Source organism: Asterias rubens, chromosome 12 (assembly GCF_902459465.1).
Source record: "Asterias rubens chromosome 12, eAstRub1.3, whole genome shotgun sequence".
NCBI classification, from domain to species: Eukaryota; Metazoa; Echinodermata; class Asteroidea; order Forcipulatida; family Asteriidae; genus Asterias; species Asterias rubens.
Window position 1 is genome coordinate 11258567 of NC_047073.1, and position 24864 is coordinate 11283430.

At 39.0% G+C, this 24864-nt stretch overlaps 1 protein-coding gene across 2 annotated transcripts in view; it reads left to right on the plus strand.

Annotated features, from left to right (window-relative positions):
- LOC117297874 (F-BAR domain only protein 2-like) overlaps positions 1 to 22378 on the plus strand; it is a 66224-nt gene extending 43846 nt beyond the window's left edge. Inside the window, exons 14-26 of one of the 2 annotated variants that reach the window (XM_033781045.1) lie at positions 1252 to 1439; positions 2208 to 2226; positions 2669 to 2711; positions 4001 to 4066; positions 6544 to 6662; positions 8380 to 8496; positions 12671 to 12843; positions 14412 to 14617; positions 14977 to 15132; positions 17603 to 17735; positions 18359 to 18561; positions 18929 to 19158; positions 20997 to 22378. In XM_033781045.1, coding sequence (XP_033636936.1) covers positions 1252 to 1439; positions 2208 to 2226; positions 2669 to 2711; positions 4001 to 4066; positions 6544 to 6662; positions 8380 to 8496; positions 12671 to 12843; positions 14412 to 14617; positions 14977 to 15132; positions 17603 to 17735; positions 18359 to 18561; positions 18929 to 19158; positions 20997 to 21019 — 1676 coding nt within the window. In that variant the 3' untranslated portion in view covers positions 21020 to 22378. Of the gene's footprint in view, positions 1 to 1251; positions 1440 to 2207; positions 2227 to 2668; positions 2712 to 4000; positions 4067 to 6543; positions 6663 to 8379; positions 8497 to 12670; positions 12844 to 14411; positions 14618 to 14976; positions 15133 to 16911; positions 17111 to 17602; positions 17736 to 18358; positions 18562 to 18928; positions 19159 to 20996 lie in introns of those variants that run through there. The other variant, XM_033781044.1, reaches the window with a different exon arrangement.
- Positions 22379 to 24864: the final 2486 nt, after the last annotated feature.

Consider the following 24864-nt stretch of genomic DNA (forward strand, 5'->3'; position numbering starts at 1 on the left):
GACATTGATGCAAACAAAACAATTGAATAAACGCTCACTGAGCAATAAACTCCAAACGCAAAGTTAAATTATTTTTTCTCATCAAATATGACATTTCAGGCAGAAATATATCAAGGGATGTTTTCTACTATCATCATCATTAGACAGCGTAAGTTTGATGTAAATCTGTGATCTTCACGATTTTGTTTTCTTACCAATTCTGTAACGTTCCTTTAAAATAACTCTGATTAACCTTCAATTTGTATGTATATTTGGTTTGCGGTAACACCATGTGTGTATCTACTTGCCAGGTAGAGTTGTTCTTAGAGAACTGTCTTGCTTTATTCTACTTCCGCGGAGTAGATAATCAATTTGTATTTGTGGTATTTCCTCTTCTTCGGGTTAATGCAAACATTCATCGAGTTTTTCAGCAAGTTTGTGTTCTTACAGGGATGTGATTTCTCAGTATTTAACCAGAAATCAGGGTTTTTTTTCATGGAAAAAATAATTAAAACTTTTTTTTTAAAGGGGAGGGGGTATTCATTTTGTATAACTATAATCAAATTCACAAGAACATGAAGATGTAACACCCCAGATTGCAGAGTAGGGCTTTGCAGGCTTTGCACTCACAAGCTTTCATGCTTTGCTCTCCTAGTTCACGGGCGGATTGCAATAAAACTGTCTTAGTCAGCGGTCTAAGACCAGTCAGTTATAGCCGGCTATCTGTGTTAGACGGTCTTAGCTTCTAGTCAGTCATTAAGCCTGTTGCAATAAGCCGGTCTTAGATAAGACAGCGCAAAGTAATGCCATACGAACAAATGTCCCATATACTTCGCACTTCTGCAGTCACTGGCGGTACGGCATTGTTCTGATTGCTTTGGTTTAAATCATTGGATATCTGTGAGTTGTATCATTTTTTTTGTCCTGCTGGTCTGACATTTGACAAACCAGGGATGTGATAGACTGTTACTCCTGTGAACATATATTTAAGATACACTGTATCATCACCAAAATGCCTCCCATGGGTGTGATCTATTTCTAAAATACAATCTCGTCGTAGAGCTCTTTGCATCAAATCATCTACAACTAACAAATGCAGTGCCATCTTTAAAAAACCAAAACAAACTTGCCGATTATAGCCAGCTCAGAGCAGGCTTAAGATCTTAAGATTGAAGACAAAATCAGTTTTGCCAGTCAAGACTAGTCTCTTTATCAGATTGCTTTCAAATTCTTTGGAGTTTGTATTTTTATGTTCCTTGACCTTGAGTGCACATGAACCACCTGCTCGGGATAGCTTCTACTCCGAGTCTGACTCGGACTCCGATAACGAAGATAAAACCAGGAAGATTCATGTGGAGATTAAGCCGGCCGTCATCACGGATGCCAACGGGGGCCAGACAGCTGCCTCCGTCGATGAAATCAAGAAATCTCTGGGTGGCCTGACGCTATCACCACCAATCGTAAGTTGGAAATTTAAGAAACACTTTCTGGCAACACGAATATTAGATGCAGACTAAAATTCCGGGGCAATGAAAGATAGCGATTTCTACAAAAATGTTCCACTAAATTTTGTTGTAGTTGTTATCGCCAAGATGTTGAAAGTCTACAGCATAGGCTTCAGTGTTTTAATGCTACCTATGAGGTGTGGACCTGAGAACAAAAGAGTCTGTTAATGTCGGGACTTGAAACACTATGTGGACTGACGCATGTCCACACAGTGCTATTTACAGTACTGAAGACTAAGATTTTCCTTAAGTGTATAGAACAAAGGAATGTCCATGCAGTGACTGCAACCATGGAGGAAGAACAAACATTATGTTTTCTTCCTCCATGCTGAAACACAGCGCTGTGTGGGTTTGTGGGGATGTAAAAAATAGAATGTGATTGTGGGCATGTCTACTATTGATAACCGAGGACTTTAACAAAAGGGATCCGGGAAAAAGTCACACCGGGGACAGTCTTTGGTAGATTTTGTGTACAAATTCAATGGGGACGTCTGAAAAATAAACTATGTCCAAACAACGGGAGAACAAAGAGAAGGCCTCAGTCTGCACCATAAACATGCCTGTGTGTGTGTGTGTGGTGGATACATTTTAGTCTTTGGGAAGTCACATAGTTAGGCCAATGTTGGTTAAAGCACTGCACCATCAACTAAATTTATTATTGGTTTTGCGGTTATAATTTGCTTTTAATAATTCCTGCTTTTTTTATTATCATTTATTTTTCAGTTGAGGAAGGACAAGTCAAGTAAGTTTTTGTCATTATTTAATTTTTATATCAAACCAAAAGGGAAACTGACTGGGTAAATTTTAAAGGATTTGGGGTTGAACAGAATAATTTACTTGAGTGGAACTAAAACCAACGACCTCTGGATTAACACGCCGGTGCTCTACCAACTGAGCTATCTAGCTTGGTAGTCTCCCTTTTTTGTCAATATTTTTGTTGTATCGAAATTTGGGTATGACCCCCTGGCTACACTGCAGTTAATGGTTGTTTGGTTTCTGACTGGCATCCCTGAACAAAGATATTTTCTGTTCATAGCAAGTTCTGCGTTCACGTCTAACACACGAGAAATAAACAACTACTATCCTCACATCTTTTGATAAAATTACTGAGTGCTTTTGAGATGTTTCTGACTAGTAATTTTTGACTTCACTATTTACTCTTTTTTTCTTTTCTTTTTTTCTAGATGGTGATCTGAAACGAAGGAATCAGTCAGCACTTCGAAGCAGGTAAGATTGACGACTTGGACATATATCTCCTTAACTTTGCCGGAACTTTCAATTTTAAAAACTAGTCTTGCTTTTTCTAGTTGATAGATCGGGGAATCACTTGGTTGTTGTCTACCCCATTTGAGATGTATAGGTATACCGTAATTGTAACCCACCTCTCCCAAACAGGGTATTAACCCAATTGGATGTATATATATAGGTATACCGTAATTGTAACTCACCTCTCCTAAACAGGGTATTAACCCGATTGGATATATATATATATATATAGGTATACCGTAATTGTAAAACAACTCTCCCAAACAGGGTATTAGCCCAATTGGATATATATAGGTATATCCTGACTGTAACCCATATCTCCTAAGCAGGATGTGTACTCTTTCCATCCAAAGTTTTTTATTTTTGCTGGAAGGAAATATTTGTTAAAACAACTCTCTGAATGAACATCGATAGACGATGCTGTTTCAAATGAAAAACAAATGCAAACTTTAGCATACATGTATATCGCTGACACTGCACAAAGAAATTCAGAATTGTTTGTGCATTACGTGGCTGAGGGAGGTGAAAAGATGTGAAGTTCCAAACAAAGTTGGTTTGTAGTTTTATTTAATTCCACTTTTCATTTGCATTTTATTTCTTTTCGAATTGGCTGATAACTTTCTCAGATTTACAAAAATAGCTATTACCATGTTGGTTTCTGTTAAGCAATCAGTACATCGTGATCTCAGTTTTAGAAGGTCGTTAATTATATTTTCATATCTGTTATGTTAAACAAGGCGTTCAGTGAAAAAGGCGTACAAATGTTATGAACTATTTTTTTCTTCAAAATTCTCAATGAAATGTCTTTCTTAGAAACTGAATGTTTCTTTTTGCCAAATAATTACTTAGAAGACCACTTATGATCAATAAACTCCATTTACGGTACCAGAAGCTCCAAAATATGTGAAACCAATTCTATGAAATCTATACAAACTACACTCCCGACCGTATAGTCCTGAGCCAACAACATATGGTACTCAATGTGATATATATTTTTATAGTGGAGAGCAGCTTTTTGGAAGGAAGGCTTGGTTTTGAATTTTTACCCTGACGCTGAAATGTTTTTGGATTGCCGTTGGTTTTCCTGTTCTTTCCGTTGTGTAAAGTCTGTGTGCTCTGACTGGAGTTTGCCTCTCTTTGTCTCTCCTCCTCTTTCTCTCTCTAATGCTCAGTTTGTGTCTCGGTTCATCCGTCTGTCTGTCTGTCTCTACCCCTGTTACTAAGAATTTCAATGACTCTCTTTATGCCAGCTATGGGGCCTCGCCCACGCATTACGCCCGCGTGCTATCGTCACGGGAGAGCTTTGCGCGCCGGAGGTGGGATCGACTTGTTTGATTTATTATTCTGGGCATGTCCGTCTCGCTTGTGGTTTTTTAGATTTTGTTTTTATTGAAGCATTTGAATGGAGAATGTGTCTTTTTTTATTTGTACTTTTATAATATGCTTGCTGTTAACTTGTCCTGCATTGTATATTTTGATTTGTAAGCTTAAATGGCCAGAGAAAGTGCTTAACAGGAATGCGAAACTGTGAGACTGAAAGCAGAGGTTCACATAAATGCTTAGTAAAAAGAAAATGGGAAAGTAGAATTAGCTGTTGCAAACAACTTACCAACCAAAAAGACCGATCAAAAAAGGTAATGGACTGACGGTTTGACCCTAGCAGAGTCTTTCTCCAAGGTAAAAAGAAATTCTTACAGGCACTTTATGTATCGGTCCATTTTTAAGAGGTATGTTTTGGCTCTGGGGTTGGCGGGTGGGTCAAAAAAAATTGTAAAAAGGGAAACTATTTCTAACAATGAGTTTTCTGTATAGGCCTTAATTTCACAATGAAGGCTAAAATCCTGTATTTCAAAACAAACCACCCTAAAGCATCCTTAAGTATATAACATCCTAAAGTACACACAGTGTATTGTACCACTGTCTGCTTTTTTGCAGTTTGGTTCACCTTAAGCACATTAATACTGGCCTAAGCTGCGATCAAACTTACCAATACATTGCATTAGTGATCCCTTTGTTCAGCCTTTCCCTTATGTGTATTTGACTCTCCTCTTGATTTTTTTCGTAGCCCCCCCCCCCCACCCCCATTCCCTGTAGATCCCTTTTTAGTTTCAGATGGTTTATTTTATTGTCCGCATGGAAGAACAAATCATTGGAAAATGGAATCCAAAATACTGCGATAGAATCAGGTTTTTCAAACTATTTTCCAACAGAGTTGTACCAATAGACCTTTATCATGCTGTGGATCTCTGCGTCTGGTAACCCTGCGTACAATAGACATAATTGCAGTTCTAATACTCATATCATGAAAGGAACCAGACTGTCTTTTTTCCGCTTGTCCTAAATGAAGACCCTAGGATGGGGGGGGGGGGGTGTCAGGTTGGTGTAGTTGTATCTTTCCATGTCTTCCACCTCTGGAACACCGGTTCAAATCCCACCGGGGCACTTTGTGAATTGGGTTTCATTCCCTACTTGAATGCGTGGGTTTTCCCTGGAGTAATTCTCTGGGGTTTTCCCTCCCACACCTAAAACTGAAGCTATCGTCTCTGACTCGATTCTCTCCATTGGGTTCTTGGCTTGTATAGTGCTTAAGTTCGCTTTTCTGAGAGTCCTTGGCTTGACAACTGGAATTAATCAATGAAAATGAAATGAAATTGGGGTTACCGCATATCGAGCACCAAATGTTTTGTTAGGCCGTATCCAAATTGGCGGCTATGGCTTTGACTGTCTCTATTAAGGGTGGTTGTTGTCAAGGACCTCATGCATGATGATGCGGCAACCCAGCCAAAGTCGTAGCTATAGTCACCTATTTAGACACGTCCTAACAATGTGTTGTACAAAAGTAAATAGTAGATGAACCCACAATAATTAAAGTCAATTCAAAGTCAATTCAATTAATCAGTGAACTGTACAATGTTTTAGTTTTTATGATTTGTGAGTTTACATGGCGTGAACCGTTAACAGTATTTTGTGGTGTGGAAAATGTACCTCCCCCAGGTTTTGTGCATATAACTCCTCCTATGAATGATTTGATGTTCTGCTAGAGTGCTTTAAATGCATGCTAAACTGCCAGTCGTATTCAATACCTGTCATTTTAACAAGAACTTTCTAACAACTGACTATTTAAATTAACAATATTTGCATCAACAATTTGGAGGGCTGAAGCCTTTCTTAGGCATCTGAATGCACACAAATTTGTGCAACAAATGTGTTTTTTTCTTTAATTTTCTTTTTTTGCAATTTCTTGACCAATACTGAGCCCAAATTTGCACAGATTTTTTATTTTGTGCATACAATGGGATACACCAAGTGAGAATACTGGTTTTTGAAAATGACCAATCATGTCCAGTGCATTTAATTTATTTTTAAAGATAAACACACCTTCTTGAGTTCTGTTGAACAAAAATCCTGTATGTGAAGTAATTTATAAAGTGGCAAAGTCTTCCTTGTACAATTATGAGGTCCAGTTCTAGGAAGAAAATAACACAATTATACAAATCATTTCAGCTTTTTTGTGGACATTTCTGTTAATTATGAGATGATTGGTTGGTAAGTTTAGATGTTTATTTCATTTAATTTTTTAAAAATATGTTATGATTTTGTTCTCTTTTTTGTGTTAAGATGGTCAGTGATTTGTTTTCAGGTGTCTGTAAGTTTGCGGTACTGTTTCTGTTTATTTCTACATTTTGACATCGCTCCTAATTAACCTTCCTATTTGACTTGAACTTCATAGTTTAAATCATAGCATCAGTTATATAATTCTTTTAAGCTTCTAATTTACTTTTTGTCTCAAAAGCGCACAATCTAGTGGGAACCTGTTGGATCTAGATTTCTTTTCAACGTCACCTCCGACCTCTGACCTGATGTCACCGACCAACAACACAAGCTCTGCCACCACGCCCAGCTCCACAGATGGTAAGAACAATTGTCTTTTAATAATAATAACAACACTTACATGTATGACGCACACAGTTCCACTGATAGAGTACCCAAGGCGTCTACGATAATACAATACAATAGCTTACAAAAACCTACAAATTTATACATGAAAAATTATGATCATAACAATGAGAAAAGGCCTGAGACATCAAATGTGTTAAAAGCTGAGATTAAAAGTACTTAAGGAACTACACTGTAGGTGTATAATTTTGCAGTGGTAACAAATTCCATATTAAGGAGCAGCTGTATCAAATGCCCTTCCCCCCCCCCCCAAACTTAGTTTGTAACGTGACTCTTGTCCCTGTTTATTTATTTATGTGTAAAACAAATCCTGCATGTTGATGTTTTATGCTAATCATGAGGGTCCAATTTCATTGCTCTGCTTACCGGAGAATGCTGCACTTGCGATCACTATCCTTCGCTTACTGGGGAAGCGCCAAATTTCTACGCTAGCTGTGTAAGTGAAGAATGCCTAGTAATGTGGAGTACACATGCATACAAAACTCCCTGCTCACCTGTGAAATATTCGTGATGTAAGGAGGTTATTTCCCTGCAACTGTAAGCATTGATTCTGTGCTTACAGTAACGGTAAGCAGAGCCATGAAGTAGGGCCCAGATTGTTCATAAGTTTTGTGTTACTTTTTCCCCATCCCTTTTGTTTTGTAGTTTAAATGCGTTCATGCAAATACAAACACTCGTTCTTGTTCTCATTTTAATTTTTTAATTTTTTTTTTTACAGTAATAATAATCCAAACTTTGCAATAGACCCTTCCCATGAAATATGTAAATTGCACATAGCGCGTGCGCGCTAACGTTTTGGTGGGCAAAATGAGGGAACATCGCGCTGTTTTGTACACAGCTAATGGGTGCGTGACGCAGACGCTATTGCGCGTCTGCTTAGTGCACAACTCTATGGTGTTTGCCAACCAACAGGGTCTGTACACATGCGTGAATGTGATTAGCATATTTCATGGGAAGGGTCCATTGCTGAAAGATTCCAATCTGCGAATTATTTTACATGGCTGTGGGGCACAAACCTACTCGGCAATCTTATTTCGCTAAACATAAAGAAATCCAGAATTCCAGCACATTTACACTCTCAGTTTTTTTATGTAAAGCATTTCAATTAACTAGTGCAGCTCGTAGTCCAGCACCCTACAATAGACCAATTCAGTAGGCTCCGCTCACGACGCACGTGTGAGCAAGAACACGTGGGACTCTCCAATGCCTTTCTGCACAACTCTGCCGCGTGCGCCAAGATACGCGCACGCATGTCGGACCTTATTTGTTGGACCTTCGTTGCGTTGTGATTGGTCAATACGCAATGGGGTGGAGCTTAGTGGATCGGTCTATTACTCAACACACCAACTGTTGGACTATGATTGTGGTGGTATGTGTTATTCCACATAAAGCATAATCAGTTTACTAGTGTAGTCCTCAGTCCAACACCATTCAGTAACTCCTCACCCAATTTGCTGTTGGACTCTGATTATGGTGGTATGTGTTATCCATGTAACGCATAATCAGTTTTAAACTACGTAGTAATGGCTGGACATTGATAAATACCCTTTTTCACAGCTTCCTCTCCACCTTTATGTCAAGTGTCTCCCTTCTGATTAACTCCCATGTTGTTTTCCTTCCAAACCTGTCTGTCTGTCCTCCTTCCTTCTCTCCCCTCCCACTGGCCGACCAGCAACTGATAAGTGGGCGGCCTTAAGGTCCGTAGTCGGTCCGGTCCGTCCTAGAAACACCTCAAATCCTGGAAATATGTCCAGGGGCTGGGCAACAGCTCGTCAAAGAACGAAGTCTGGTAACGAAATTTTAAAATAAGAGAACTACAGAAACTTATTATCAGTGATTTGTATGCACTGCTTTTATAATCTCTTCATTTGCTTTTATAATCTCTTCCTTTTTCCTCATTTCAAAGCAGATTTGGCATAACTCTTTTAGATTCGCTTTTTTAAAACCCATTTTCAATGACATCGGTATTAGATTTATTGGCCTTTAAGGATGTGCACAACATTGATAAAATTGTAAGTATAAATGTGCACAGATTTGCACATAGTAACTTACATGTTATGCAGACGGTCATTGCAGAAAACTTCCCTTGAAATATTTTTGCTGTAAATGCTATAGTTTTTTAGAAACGAATAACTCAAAACAAATGTTCACTCTGACGAGTCCAAAACTCAATGATTGAAAAGAGTGAATAAAGAGTGGTTCAGGCTTTTGCACTATATTGTGAACATAGAGTTATATATAAGAACTAGAGGGCGCACTGGTGATGCTTCTTGCACAAACGCGACGGGACCGCAAGATGACAAGCGCAAACACACGCTGTGAGATGGCTGTTTTGTCAACTTAGAAAATGGCCGCCTGCGCGCATACCGGGGCCAGTGCGCCCTCAAGTTCTTTTAAACAACTCTATGATTGTGAACGATTAAGCTGAAACTTTCACAGGTTTGTTTGTTTGGTTTACATACAAAGTGCAGATACTTGTCTTTAACAAGTACCAATGTTGTCCATACGCTTCAAATGGCATCTTCACTACAACTCATGTTATTTTAGATTACGCTGCAAGTCACTTATCCTTTTCTATTTGCACACATTTTAATTGGCATTGATCAGATACAAGAACAATACCTCATTAAATATGAAATGCTTTTGTGTCGAGGACATTGTTAAGATAAGGGCCCAACTTCATAAATCTGTTTAGCAGAAACAAATTTGCTATGCAAATTTCTTCGCTCAGCAAATAAGTGAGTGCAGCACCATTTGCAAACAGTGTGAGTTTTTTGTGCATTTTGGCTGTTACGAAGTTTCTCTTATGCAAGATTTGTCTGTGCTTTGCAAGTTGTTGTGCTCATTTACAACCTTTGTAAAATTTGGTTTGTTAATGTTTGTTTAATGACTTCCCATCAAGGGAACTCGGCAAACTCCCACAAAGGGATATAAACACCAAGCTGGCAACAGCCAATCTCTCTTATACAAACATTGGTTTAACGTCTATGATTATGAATTACACAATTCAAGAAATTGTATTTCAGTAACTAGACGACAATACTTATTCTAGTCATTGTGAAATCAGAGGTTAGCTGGGGAATTCGAACTCACAACCTTGTAATTGCAAGTTCTGCAGTCTAACGACTTGACCGTGGTGACTTGGGCCTAGGAAATTAATTGCGGCATTTGTAGGCATGGGGAAGAGTTGGGGGTGGCTAGCTTGTAGAATGGCTGTAGTGATATATATGCTAATTCATATAACACCAACAGGCCTGTCATTCTCAGTCTCATTTCAATACATGAGTGACTGAAATACTATATACAATGGGTGTTCTCCCTTAACATTGGTCCACTGGTCAAATGCCAGTCAGAACACCTTAGGACATGTCAGAAGTGGTCTGGCTGGCTAGATCATTGTTGAAAAGCTTCCTTAGTTCGTTTGAAAGACTGTGAGAGAGACTAGTGAAATGACAACTGGGCCCAATTTCATAGAGATGCTAAGCACAAACATTTGCTTAGCATGAAATTTCTTCCTTAAACAAAAGCTGAATACCAGTAACAAGCACTATGCAACAAATGGAAATTTGGCTGGTTATCCTGTTTTTATCGAGGAAGAAATTTCATGCTTAGCAAATTTTTGTGCTTAGCAGCTCTATGAAATTGGGCCCTGGTCCTGCTGGCCAGTCACTGAAAAAAAAGTTAAGAGCAAACCCTGACAATGGTACATCTCCTTTTATCAGGCCGGTCCTTCCATGTTAAAACAGTCCGCTCGCTTCCTTTTTACAGGCCGCCTCCTTTTTTATTTTTTTTTTTATGCACATTTTTTTTTATTTTTTTTAAATAGGGTTATTTTAAATGATCTCAGTGAATGCCTCGACTAAATTGTTTCATTTATGTTTTGTGTATTTCAGCAGTAGAAAAAACAATGGATATTTGACATTTTAACAAAGAATGGCGGCCATCTTGAAATAAAAAATAAAAAGCCCCTCTTCCTCCTTTTTTTGAAAAACCCGAACGTGAAACATGTTTTTTTTTTACTCGGCCTTAGATCTTTTCTGGTGGAATTGTGTCCACTTCAAAAGTTTCAAAGGCATACTATGTATGGATGTGAATATAACTTGTCCTACATGTATCTTGGCCCCTATGTACACTTTCATCCTGTTTGATGGCAAAACAGCTCATCTGCGGACTTGCTCTTCTAAACAAATTTTTTATTTTTAGTTATGCTGTTTTACCATGGGTCAAATTGATCACCCCTGGGAAGGGGGTTCAAATGCTTACGACTTGACTGCCAGAATAGTGAGCATGGCAGACTTGCTCAGTGTGACGTCAAGTCAAGTGATCAACACATGGTGTGACGTTTTAAGTACACATTCATTCAATAATTTACTCATTGGTTGTGCATGTACCTCATGTCAAGTTCATTTTTCACTCACCAAACCTTTATTAATAGGTGTGTAACCATTGTGTATTTGCTCATAGATGCTACGAGTAATGTAGGATTGAAAGAAACAACTAAGCTACACCAGAGTGCCAATTTTAAAATGCGGGGCTGCCAACTCTCCCTAATATGTACCATTTAATAATAATAATATTAATAATGCATTTATAATGCGCCATCTTACTACTGCACAAGACCCTATTCCGAGGCGCAGAACAAAAAAACAATACATAAATACAACTACAAAGAAATATATTTAAACACTAGAATGCTGTAGACTTACGGCAAACGGATTAAAGGATTTGGGTACTTTTTCAAAATGTCCATAGATTTACATTAAACTTACAGGGTTTGAAGATAATGATAGTGGAAAGCTTCCTTTCAAATATTACTTACTGATGTGCTGTAGTTTTTGAGAAATTAGTAAAAACAATTCATGAAAATACGTTTGTAAATGATTAAAATAATTTTCGTCTCATGAGACGAAAATTATTATCATGACATTGTTTTACTCATTTCCCAAAAACTACAGCACCTCAGCACGTAATATTTTCAGGGAAGCTTTCTACTATCATTATCTTCAAACTGTAAGTTTAGTGTAAATCTGTGGACATTGTGTTTTTTGTCCTACAAAAGTTACATAGACCCTTTAAGTAGAAATGCATATTTTGAAATTGCCATCTTTCATTGCCCCGGTAATTTAGTCTGCATTTAACTTCATGTTGCTTCAAGAAATTTGCATTTTCTGGAGTGGATCGCATCTCGATTAACCAGTAGAAAAGAATATCATCAAATCGCACTAGTAGAGAATTGTAGAATCATCAGAGTTGGCTTTGTGGTACATTTTAGATTTGACAATACATCTTGGTCCGATGTCACGGCTCTGCTTGCCGCCGAATTCTGCACTTACAATCACCACTCTCCGCTTACTGTGCAAGCGCCAAATTGATGCGCTAGCTGTGTAAGCGAAGAATGGCTAGTAACGTGGCGTATGCACGCGCACAAGTCAAAATTCCATGCTAACCCGTGAAATAGGCTCGACGTAACCGTGGAATTCACTGCTTCCGTAAGCGCTGATTCTTTGCTTACGGTAAGCAGAGCCATAAAATAAGACCAAAGTATATTATTTCTCCATGGTGTCATAAAAAAGGGAAAAGAAAAAACATAAAACTCAAAAAGTTGTTCTTAAAATTGTCTGTCCTAAATTAAGAAGTCATAGTTTACTGTCATCGGAGCATCCTGATCAAAAGTTTGTGTGTTGTGGCAGAGCAGTGAAGAGCAATGGACTCAAGCTCTGAAAATTAACATCTCAAATAGAGACTGTTACTTCATGAAAAAAAAAAGAGAGGATACCCTAGGCTTTTAGCTTGATAGACATTACTGACTTCTAAGCGACCAGATTGAAGAGTTATACATGAACACTTTTGAGGTGCTTTTTTTTTTTTTTTTTTTTTTTAGGACATTCTACTTTGGAGTAATGACACCCATAAACCAAAAACTTATCTTTTCATTTTTCTTCCCTTCCCGGACCACCATCCAGCCGCTGACCTTTTACAGAGTCCAACGACCACCAGCGATAGCTTACCCCCGGCATTACCAGTCAAACAGAGACACAGTATGATCGTCAGTAGTACTTCATCCACGCCCACAGGGGGCGCTCCTGCGCCTACGCCCCCTCCTAGGTCTGGCAACCGGCCGTGGAGTGGCGTACAGGTAAGACCGTGACTCATTATTGTCGAGAGGGTGTCCTATATCTGCTTGGTGATGAAACATAGAATCAGGAGAAGCACTTATGACTTGTTCCCCTCGTTAGTCGGAAACCTTAGAGGATGAGGAGATATTTGAGAAGGCCGTGGGGGGGGGGGGTAATGTAGAGGTATTCTCTCCAAGATGTGGATGGACAACTTCATCTATCGATTCAAGGGGAACTACAATAATTTTTTTCAATCGATTCAAGATACTTTTTTTTTTTTACATCTAACATCAACTGTTGTTGATGATAAACAAAAACTGGAAAAAGGGTTACCAGCCAAATAACCGTTTCAAAACCAAAGTTTGTGACAATAAGAGAGGTTAAATTTGCATCGTGGATAAAGAATATTAATTTTGGTTTTACCCATACACGTATGGTCAAAACCAAAATAAAAACCAAAATTAATACTCTTTATCCCCGATGCAAATTTAACATCTCTTATATCGTTGCCGTACCCCCTGCCAAAACATAGGATTCGAACTGCCTCTAGCTACCGGGCAACCTCGGTAGTCTAGTTGGTAAGACACTGCTCTAGAATTGTAAGGGTTGTGGGTTTGAATCCCACCCAAGTAACATACCTGTGATATTTTTTCACAGGACTCGGGAAAGTACTGACTATTTACCTGGTAAATTTTGCTATTTGAACAAAGTGAAGCTGTAACTATAAAGAGAGAGAGAAGCTGCCAAAACCTGTACTATGGTCTGTCTGGTTGGGATAATCCCTAACTGTTACCCAAGGTTCAAATGCTACATTTTAGTATTTGAATAATTTTTGGGGTTGAACAAAGAATTGACTAGAGTGGGATATGAACCTCCGGATTAACGTGCCAGCGCTCTACCAACTGAGCTATTCAGCCCTATGTTGGCGGTGTCCCTATTTTGTCAATATCGTTGTTTTGGGGTGCCAGTCAGAAGCCATACAACCGTTAAAGGAACCGGCCTTGGATCGGTCGAGTTGGTCTTTAAAAAGTGTTTGTAACCGTTTGTTATAAAATGCATATGGTTAGAAAGATGTTTTAAAAGTAGAATACAATGATCCACACAAACTCGCCTCGAACTTGCGTGGTTTTCCTTTTACTTTACGAAGTAACACGGTCGGCCATTTATGGGAGTCAAAAAATTGACTCCCATAAATGGCCGACTGTGTTAGTCGACGAGGTAAAAGGAAAACCACGCAATTTCGAGTGATACTTGTGTGGATCATTATATTCTACTTTTAAAACATCTTTCTAATCATGCATTTCATAACAAACGGTTTCAAATACTTTTCAAAGACCAACTCGTCCGATCCAAGGCAATGTGTTCCTTTAACTGCCGTGTAGCCAGGGATCACACCAACATTACGATACAACCTGGGCAGCCAGGGGGATCACCTTAAGGGGATGCGACTTTTTGTTTTTAGTATTTATCGCAATTTGTTTGGAAAAGGGATACCAGCTAAAACATAATGTTAAGTCCACACTAGTTGTTTGTAAGAAACACAGACTGATGTTTTCATTGTGCATTTTTCATTGTTTCCATTTTGCAGTCGCCCATTCCTCGGAGTGAGACACCGAACATGTTCCGACAAGACAGCTCTTCGTCTTTAACCAACTCATCTTTCAATGCCTCTACGGTTATTGGCAGCTCACGTGGGCCGAGTCCGTTGACGTTGGGCATGTCGGACACTATTCCAATTGCCGCCGCTTTCACAGAGTCGGTTAACGCTTATTTTAAGGGAACGGACCAATCCAAGTAAGTCAACAATTGATTCGTTCCTCTGGATATGTCCTGATTTCAGGATTTTGCCAGAATGGATGCTTTCATGTACTGTAAGCCAATGAAGTGCTTATATGGTTGGAGAGGTGTGTGACATTCGTCTAGTATGTGTGACCAGTCTGGCAGCTGAGTTTTGCAGTTGTTGAAAGCTTTAATGATATCCCAACATGAACAGGCGAGACGTACTTATCATTAATTTGAAGAAAAAAATTCCAACATCTTTTAAGAAATTTCCTCTTCATTAGAGTCTATAGAAAATTCTGTTTGAGGTGACATTAAAAAAAAACTATGATTTCAAGATAAATAAATAGCATTTGTTTTGTTTTGATTTGTAGGTGTATGGTGAAGATCACTGGTGATCTGATGCTCTCATTCCCTGCTGGTATCATCCAAGCCTTAACCGGTAACCCGTCCCCGCCTGTACTTAGCTTCAAAATCAAGAATTCTGATCGTCTGGAGCAGGTCTTGCCCAACAAGCAGCTCATTACCAAGTAAGTAATTCAGACCCATGTGAGAAAAACCAGCCCAAATATGAGCCCGATTAAGAATGATTAACCCTTCTCCACCTGTACTTAGCTTCAAAGTCAAGAATTGCTCAGACCCAAGTGAGAATGACTAGCCCAAATAAGAACAACTAGCCCAAATAAGAACAACTAGCCTGAATAAGAATGTTTAGCCCCAGTAAGAATCATTAGCCCAAATAAAACTGAATTAATTTACCTGACGAGGAATGCTTAAAGGGTCTATGTACTTTTTGTAGGACAAAAAAACACAATGTCCACAGATTTACATTAAACTTACACAGTTTGAAGATAATGATGGTAGAAAGCTTCCCTGAAAATATTATTTGCTGAGGTGCTGTATTTTTTGAGAAATGGGTCAAACAATGTCATCAAAATAATTCTTGTCTCGGTGATCATGAGAAGAAAATTATTTTAGCATGTAAAAACGTATTTTCATGACATTGTTTTACTCATTTCTCAAAAACTACAGCACCTCAGCAACTAATACTTTAAGATACGCTTTCTAATATCATTATCTTCAAATGGTATAAATTTTATGTAAATATGTTGACATTGTGTTTTGTGTTACAAAATGTACCCAAGTCGTGAACTTGAAAAACTTTTACCGAACGGAGAATACTTTGACCCTAGTAAGAATGCTTTAAGACAAGTAGTATATTGCGCAAATCCCGAGATAAAATGTCTGTTACTAACAGAGTAGTCATTATTAAAAAGAACATCAAAATATTTATCAATGAGAGGGTTGGGGACATGAGGTGGCAGCAGAATTGCCAGGTAAATCCATTATGCTTAGAAATGTGCACATTGCTCAGAATTCAGAAAAATTTGAGAATGACAAAGTCAAATCCAGATTGTGTGGGAAGTAGGGGGTACAGCTAAGGCTATAGCTAGATTTCCACGTCATCGAGTGTAGATCGTCGTTAACAGCAGTAGCTGAAGCGGCAAGTTCCGGCTACGGCCGCGCATAATAAGAACAAGTAAAGCCACTGCCAGTTTGGTCCCGGTATTGATAAAGGTTGAAGATAGGCACTGGTCCTTGTAAAAAAAACAAAAAAACAAAACTCTGGACAGATGCCAGAAGGCTAGTTCACATAGCATGAAGAAAGCTTGTAGCTAACCTCCTTTTATTAGGCCAGGGATGAGATTTCTCCGTTTTTAACTGGATTTATTTTTTTAACCCCAACCCCCCCCCTCCCCCCCCCAAAAAAAAAGAATAATAATAATAAAATAATATAAACAAATATATATATAATTTGTATAAGTATATAATGATTAGGGTAGGTGGCCTTAGCTTTCGATCCAAACCGGACCTTCTTCAGAGGCATAAAACAAGTAAAAACAAATACATATCCATTTATAGAAAAAGAGAGGGGAAAGGGATTAAGGGAAGGATCCAGAAAGAAGCGGGAAAATAACAGCCAATCAGAGTTTCTATTTCAGAAACAATATTGGTGGCTATGAACCAATAGGAGTGAAGTGGCGAGGACAAAGGATGTCTAGTATGAAAGGATGGGTTACTGGACCATAAAAGTGGTAAATGTATTGTTCGACAACAATGCAGGGAAACATGAAAGGGTAGGATTAGAGAGCAAGCTGCATCATTTGTATAAGTATATTTTATAACTTACATCAATTTGATAAGAAAATGAAGAGAACCATATTGAACACTAAGATTGCCGATTATGTGCTCTGCATAAGTCCCCTGCATAAGTCTCCAATATTAACCCGAGTATTATTCGCTCACAGTGATGCATCCCAGACCACACCCGATAGTCAAGCCTACACCTTTAACATGAGTAACCTTGTACAGTTCTACCCATCAAACAGGCAAATCACTCGGGTTGGATTCGAACCCACAAACCTTTGCATTCCTAATAGAGCAAGTCTCCAATATTAACCCGAGTATTATTCGCTCACAGTGATGCATCCCAGACCACACCCGATAGTCAAGCCTACACCTTTAACATGAGTAACCTTGTACAGTTCTATCCATCAAACAGGCAAATCACTCGGGTTGGATTCGAACCCACAAACCTTTGCATTCCTAATAGAGCAAGTCTTCAATATTAACCCGAGTATTATTCGCTCACAGTGATGCATCCCAGACCACACCCGATAGTCAAGCCTACACCTTTAACATGAGTAACCTTGTACAGATCTACCCATCAAACAGGCAAATCACTCGGGTTGGATTCGAACCCACAAACCTTTGCATTCCTAATAGAGCAAGTCTCCAATATTAACCCGAGTATTATTCGCTCACAGTGATGCATCCCAGACCCCACCCGATAGTCAAGCCTACACCTTTAACATGAGTAACCTTGTACAGTTCTACCCATCAAACAGGCAAATCACTCGGGTTGGATTCGAACCCACAACCTTTGCATTCCTAATAGAGCAAGTCTCCAATATTAACCCGAGTATTATTCACTCACAGTGATGCATCCCAGACCACACCCGATAGTCAAGCCTACACCTTTAACATGAGTAACCTTGTAGTTCTACTAAAGAGACAAGCAGAGAAGAATGTAGCTGCATCTTACTTCAATGTAGACATCCTTAAATATCAGGTAACAAACAAATTCACAGTACTTTTGACCGCTTAAAGGGTTTTGATACTTTTTGTAGATCAAGTTTTTGGCCATGACATGAATTCCTACTCACTCTGAATGAAGATATGTAGATCTAATGTAAATCTGTGTACATTTGTGTTTTGAGCCAAACAAAAAGTACCACATTCCTCTAGAGACATGTGTGAGGTGAATATACAGGATACAGAACAAGTTATTTGGGGGGTGAACACAGACGCATTTACTGGAGCTGAACTTGATTCTGCTGCCTCTGAATTAATGTGCCCTTGTCAGTGAACTGTGTACAAATGTCAAATAGCACCTTCTTGCAGCGTTTCTGGTTCACAGCCAGCACCTGTGCTTATAGGATCTGCCAGGCTTCTGAGCAACTATAGTTTTATTTGCTTTTTTAATCACATTGGTTGCGTTAGCAGAACTATAGAACTAAATGTCAATTAATCCTTTGCATTAAGTACGTACGCGTAATACACCATTGGCGGTCTTTACTTATCAAAGAAGAAGAAGAAGAAGTGGAATCCAAAAGTGCAGACCACTGTTAAGAATGTTCCCCTTTCCCTTTCCCCCAACCCTAATAATAAACTGGAGATGCAATTTGTCTACAGGTAAAAGTTGAGCCGGAGGGCAGGTCCACCCCGCTCCATCTGATCAGTTACTGGAAGTGTGAGCCAACAACGACCGACGTCAGGATAGACTACGCTTACAACTCAGCAGCCATCGAGCAAGCCGCACCTCTTAGTAATGTCACGTTAATAGTTCCTGTCGATGGGGGTGTCACGGTCATGCAGTCCAAACCAGCAGCCACATGGTAAGAGATATATCAAATAATTTTGGGCTTGAACAAAGACAAATGTTATCAGAGTGCGACTCAAACCAACGGCCTCCAAATTAACGTTTTTACGCATAAAAGGTTTCCCGAAGGTCAAACATGCCTGTTCTGACAGCCTACTTAATACAGAATAGCTTTCTCAGAAATCAGACAATATTTAATTAACAAAGGTTTGCGATTACACCATGTCAATATCCTTTTGAGTAGTGTTGGTTCTTGGTTCTGAAACGAACCAGTGGTTAGCAACTTCTTTTAAAAGAGATGTTCACAATGGTGTTACCCCAAACCTCTCTAAGTTTTACTTCCACAATTTTTATTGGTTTATTGCCTTTCTGTTGGTTTGCAGGTCCGCGGAAAGTAAACGAGCATTGTGGAAAATCGGCGACATATCAGCAAACAGTGAGAGTGGACTCTCCGGATCCATCCGCGCCAAGTTTGAGTTGACGGAAGGGCCGAGTAAGCCGGCGACGTTAGCGGTTCAGTTCAGCAGTGACGGGACGACGTTATCCAATCTAGACATTGAGCTACTCACAACATCCTATAGGTTATCACTGGTCAAGAAGAGATTTGCCACAGGTAGGCTGCTGTTATTAATAATTGAGTTTGTATTATACTAATTTTATTCCAAAAGCGGAATATATAGTGTCGAGGCCGAGTGGTTAAGAGCACTGGAATCAGGGTCTGGTGTTTCTGATCAGCAGAGTGTTGGATTGGGTCCGGCTTGTGACACTTGTGTCCTTGAGCAAGACACATAACCAATTAGTATTGCATTGATGCACAAATGAGAGATCAATAGACTGCCACCATTATTTTTCTTTTTATTTGGCATAAATGGGAGGCAATTCCGAGATTCCAGCATACTATTGTTGATTACGGCGAAGGGTTTAACGATTCAAGGTCAAGAATTTTTTCTTGAAAGAGAACAAACAAATCCTGGTGCATACATGTATTATAAGAACATTTGTCGTTTTTACATTATTTAGTCAGGGTTTCATTGTGACTACAATATTCTTCAAAAAACACTGGATGTTCTGAAAAAAATAATGCAGAGCAGAGGCACGGTCAAGTTTGTTTAAAGACCCTGGACACTATTGGTAATTGTCAAAGACCAGTCTTCTCACTTGGTGAATCTCAACATATGCATAAGATAACAAACCTGTGAAAATTTGAGCTCAATTGGTCGCGAAGTTGTGAGATAATAGTGAAAGAAGAAAAAACCTTGTGGCACGAAGTTGTGCACATGTGCTTTCAGATGCTTGATTTCGAGACCTCAAATTTTAAATCTGAGGTCTTGAAATCCAATTCGTTGAAAATTACTTCTTTCTCGAAAACTACATTACTTCAGAGGGAGCCGTTTCTCACAATGTTTTATACTATCAACCTCTCCCCATTACTCTTTACCAAGTAAGGTTTTATGCTAATAGTTATTTTGAGTAATTACCAATAGTGTCCACTGCCTTTAATACTGCGGTGAAGTGGTTAATGATCTTATCCTAAGTAGTGTTGTTTGCATCAGGCCTAGTAGGGCTTGTCACTCACACTAGACTCCTGGCCCGAGGCCAGTCATCTTAGTGTCGAGGGCCAACAGAGTCAGAACTGAACAAGTCTAGGAGTCTGGTGTTTTTCAATTGAATAATAAGAATGCCTGATTAATATCCAAATGTTGCTTTTGTGTCTGATAACTATTATTTGAATGCGGTCTAGGTATCGTAGTATGTATTTTCAAACGTTAAGACGAATGAGATGAATCTGTGCTTTTTGCTTGTTCAAAACAAAAACAGTTTACAATGGTTTATTTTGATGTTATTTATTCTGGTCTTCTCAAGAAAATTCTTGCGCATTAAAGTTTGAGCCCTAAGTCTTATGGATTATGGATCCTCCCATGCATAGCCTCATGGAAATGTGGTGCAGCGCTCAAATTTTTGGAGGAAATTCACTAGACTTTAGGGCTTGTAGCACAAAATTTTTACTGGACCAGAATTTGTTTTACAAAACCGGAATCAAAATAATGATTTGAACAATCACTCAAAAAAAAAAGATGTATTTCATTTGTGTTGATGTGTAAGTGTACTTCGATACCCTTGAAAGAGAGTTGAAAGATAATTATCACAGTCACAGTCAGCTTTTCTTCCCAAAGATATTACATAATGATGTATTTTTTTCAAATGAAAAACACCAGGATCACCAGGCTTGTCCCATTGTGAGTTTACTAGCCTGACGCTATAATCAAAGGTCGGTGGCCCAGTAATAATTTTGAGCCCTGTTATGGATTTGGGAGTTATCTTGATTTAAAATAAAATTGTAAATAATACTAGTGTTTAATTGTGGAATGTTTTGATAAATATACATGTACTCTGTGATTCATTCCAATTGATGCCATATATATGTCTTGTATTGTCTTTTTTCTCATCTAGGTAAATACCTGTCGGAGAGCTAACATCAGAACATCGTCATCCTTCACAACTGCCTTGAAACTCTACATCAATCTTCATCGAACCTAAGCTAAGCTTTTAGCTTATTTCCCCCTTCCTTAATGATACAACTAGACTGGTTTCTTTACCCCCTTTGCAAAAATGGCAACACTCGTAGAAATCGCCCAATCATCCTTACTTTTAGTCAAGGGTGAAGCCCATACCTGCCAATTGTCCAGATCTTTAAGATTACAGGCCACAAACAAAACAGAACATTCCTTTGTCTGACAAGAGTCAGCAATGACTGAATAAGATCATGAAGTTCTGGCAAAAGAGGGTGCCATTTGCTTGTGACATTAAAGATAACGGGATACAATGATATTATATACATTGTTTTAAATACATACATCATGTGTACATGCCATAAGCTTTACTTGCACGACTTGTTGTGTCTCTATCTGTGGACCCGTAAAAGTGGTGTTCCCATTCCTGAGGTTGAGGTTGCAGTGTTGGCAGTTTAAACTGTCAAGCTATTTGCCCCGAGAAGATGAGGATGCCGATTAAACTGTCAAATTGTTGCACCACCGGTTCTCTCTAGAACTGGCTGTTTCAAGAACTGGCTGTCTCAAGAACCAGCTGTCTCAAGAACCAGCTGTCTCAAGAACCAGCTGTCTCAAGAACCAGCTGTCTCAAGAACCAGCTGTCTCAAGAACCAGCTGTCTCAAGAACCAGCTGTTTCCAGAACCGGCTCTTTACTGAGCTGGCTCTTACCAGAACCAGAACTTTCCAGAGCTGAAACTTTCCAGAAATACTGCAGCTCAACAAGAGAGCGAACTGGCTGTTCCAAGAACCGGCTTTCTTTAGAACCCGCTCTCTCCAAAACCGGCTCTCTCCTGAACCGGAATTTTCCTGAACTACTGCAGGGTCACTGTTCCCGTGGAAGACCACAAACCAACTATGGACTCTGGCCTGCGACAGTAATGGAGGACCAACGTGTTCGGAGGGCCATCATCGGATGCTTTGCTTCGACTGATTAAAAATGCAGCTTGACAAGAGAGAGGTTTCATCGCACCTTGTCTCTCCGCAAACTTTTAGTTCTTACATTGGGAACTGTAATTATCAAACCATTCTTGTTCCATTCCAGTCTTCAAGTCTGAACATCGAGACAATCTTGTCAAACGGAGGGCGGTGATAACTTTTTAGAATATAAATGACACACTTACTACAAATTTATATCGCCACGCTTTTCTTCATTTGAAATCTCAAAGTGTACCACTGTTTGAATACTGATCAACTCGATACGTTTGGCAAAAAATAAGTAGGATTTGAAACTTTGCATGGTGGAAGTAAGATATAGAAAAGTTTGCGGTAACACCATGTAATAACAATCTCTAAATGAGTTGGGGTGGTTCTGAAAAGAACCGTTGGATTAACTCGACATTTCGATCAGTATGCTCTGATCGTCTTCTGGAGAATGCTGGACTCTGATGCTGCATGCTGCTTAAGTACTGGGCGGCGGATCAGCGGTGATGCATGAAGGCGGGAAATAGAGGCGGGAAGTGAACTCGATGATGCGTGGTGAAACCTGTTGTGGAGCCTAGGGTGTTGACTGGAATATTATCAAGAGATGTAACATTGACATTAGATTTGATTATAACATGCCAAAGATATATCTACAGGTCTGAGAACAAATTGAAAACCATTATCAATACTTTGTTCTAAATTCTTATAAGCAAAACGTGATATAAAAAAATACACTAAAGTATCAAAAAGCCAGACTTACTGGCAAGATAAGTATTTTAGAGTAAGAATCATTCATAGTTATTGCTTCCAGTTTTCATGAAAGCACAACAAGTTTTTCCCCTGCAATGTAGGTGAACTTTGTAAGAGATTTCTTGTTTTATGATGAAGTTGGTACACCCCCAGTTTTCATAGAGCTGCTGGGCAGTGTTGGTGTTGCTTTGTCCACTAAGAAAATCTTGCAGGGTACCAGCCACAAACAATATTCCGGCTATTTTCTGGTAACTTTTTCCTGCTTAAGCAAGATTTGTCGGCAAATGTTTGTGCTTACCAGCTCTATGAAGTTAACCCCGGTATAGGCTGTGTAAGACTACTGGCATCTCTGGCCATGTACTTAAATATGGATATGACTTGGTTTGGCTTGGCCGTGTTAAAAATTAGCGTTGAAGATTAGATTATTCTTGATAGACGCCATCTTTCTGGGTGTTGTTCTACACAACCAATCAGTTAACTGAGACCAAATGTTCCAAACTGTCTGTTGTGGCCCTTATCACAAAAATTCTTAATTTTTGACGAGATCGCACAGAATGATTGCTATTTATCAAATAACTCCTGCGTGAAAAAGAAAGAAAAAAAGAAAGAATACTTAACACTGAATTCACTGAAATTGTAGTCAAAATTTAACCAATTAATTGTAGATAAACGTAACCGATGATAGCTGCTGTAGACTGTACATCCTTTAAATCTCTTGTAAATAATCGCAGATGCATTTCGAAGGGAACCAGAATTGTTGAGAGAAGATATTTTTGTACATAAAAGTGAGAAACGGAAAAGAATTGGACCTTAAGATGTTTTAGGATCCAGGAATTGTTTCTTAGCTGAGTGTTTCACTCTGTAGTTTTTTAAAAGCCCCCCCCCCCCCCCGGTGGGTTTTCATCATTCTTCATGTGTCTTTGAGTTTCTTTCATCAACCACTAATCCAGTGGATCTCATAAGGAGGCTGGAAGGAATTAGTCTGGCCCCTGCGGTAGTGAGTTATGGAAATTAATGCCATTAATACAATCTGTGGAGTTGACTAAAAAAACAAGTATTAAAAAAAAAAAAAAAAAAACAGATTTAGCTTTAAGGCCCGGTCACACAGTCCTTGATAGCGAGAACGAAAACAATGTTAACAAGGCACGCCCTTAATTGGTTGATTCAGTCCTTTCTCTATGGTTGAATTAGCGTAGGCGTATTCTGCGTGGAGCAATTCAACCAATAGAATGCATTATCTTTGCGACGTGATCGTTATCGTTTTCCTCATCGCTGCAGTGTGACTTGGCCATTAAACACCGAAATTACAGAACGGTTAAATGCGAACAAAAAGATTAAAACATTTAATGTCACCACGTTTGGAAGAGTTTCGCAAGGGCTAAACAATATCTTTACCGGTACATAAGTTTTCTAGAGAAACTGAAGTAGAAATGCAAGGGTTGTGGGTTCACATCTCACCCGAGTAGTGATTAGATTTGATTCTATTTTATTTTCTTCCAGGGCACCCAAAGCATTAGGTATACAGCGCTTATCACACATTGGTGTAAGGCTGAAAACTACATTAACAGAAAAACTATAGCAGTAAACTTGCTGGTACCACCATGTAGAAATCTCTTCTGGTGTTGGCTCTGAAGAGAACAGATGTGGTTCTCAACTTTTTCAAAATGTTTTCTTGAAGATGAGCAGGGTCGGATCACACCGGTTTTTCTCAAGACCAACACTTCTCCCAAAAGAATTTAAAGGCAGTGGACACCATTGGTAATTACTCAAAATATTGATTAGCATAAAACCTTACTTGGTCACGAGTAATGGAGAGAGGTTGATAGTATAAAACATTGTGAGAAACGGCTCCCTCTGAAGTGGAGTAGCTTTCGAGAAAGAACTTATTTTCCACGAATTTTATTTCAAGACCTCAGATTTAGAATTTGAGGTCTCGAACTCAAGCATCTGAACGCACACAACTTTGTGTGACAGGGGTGTTTTTTTCTTTCATTATTATCTTGCAACTTCGACGAACGATTGAGCTCAGATTTTCACAGGTTTGTTATTTCATGCGTATGTTGAGAAACAGCAAGTGAGAAGACTGGTCTTTTGACAA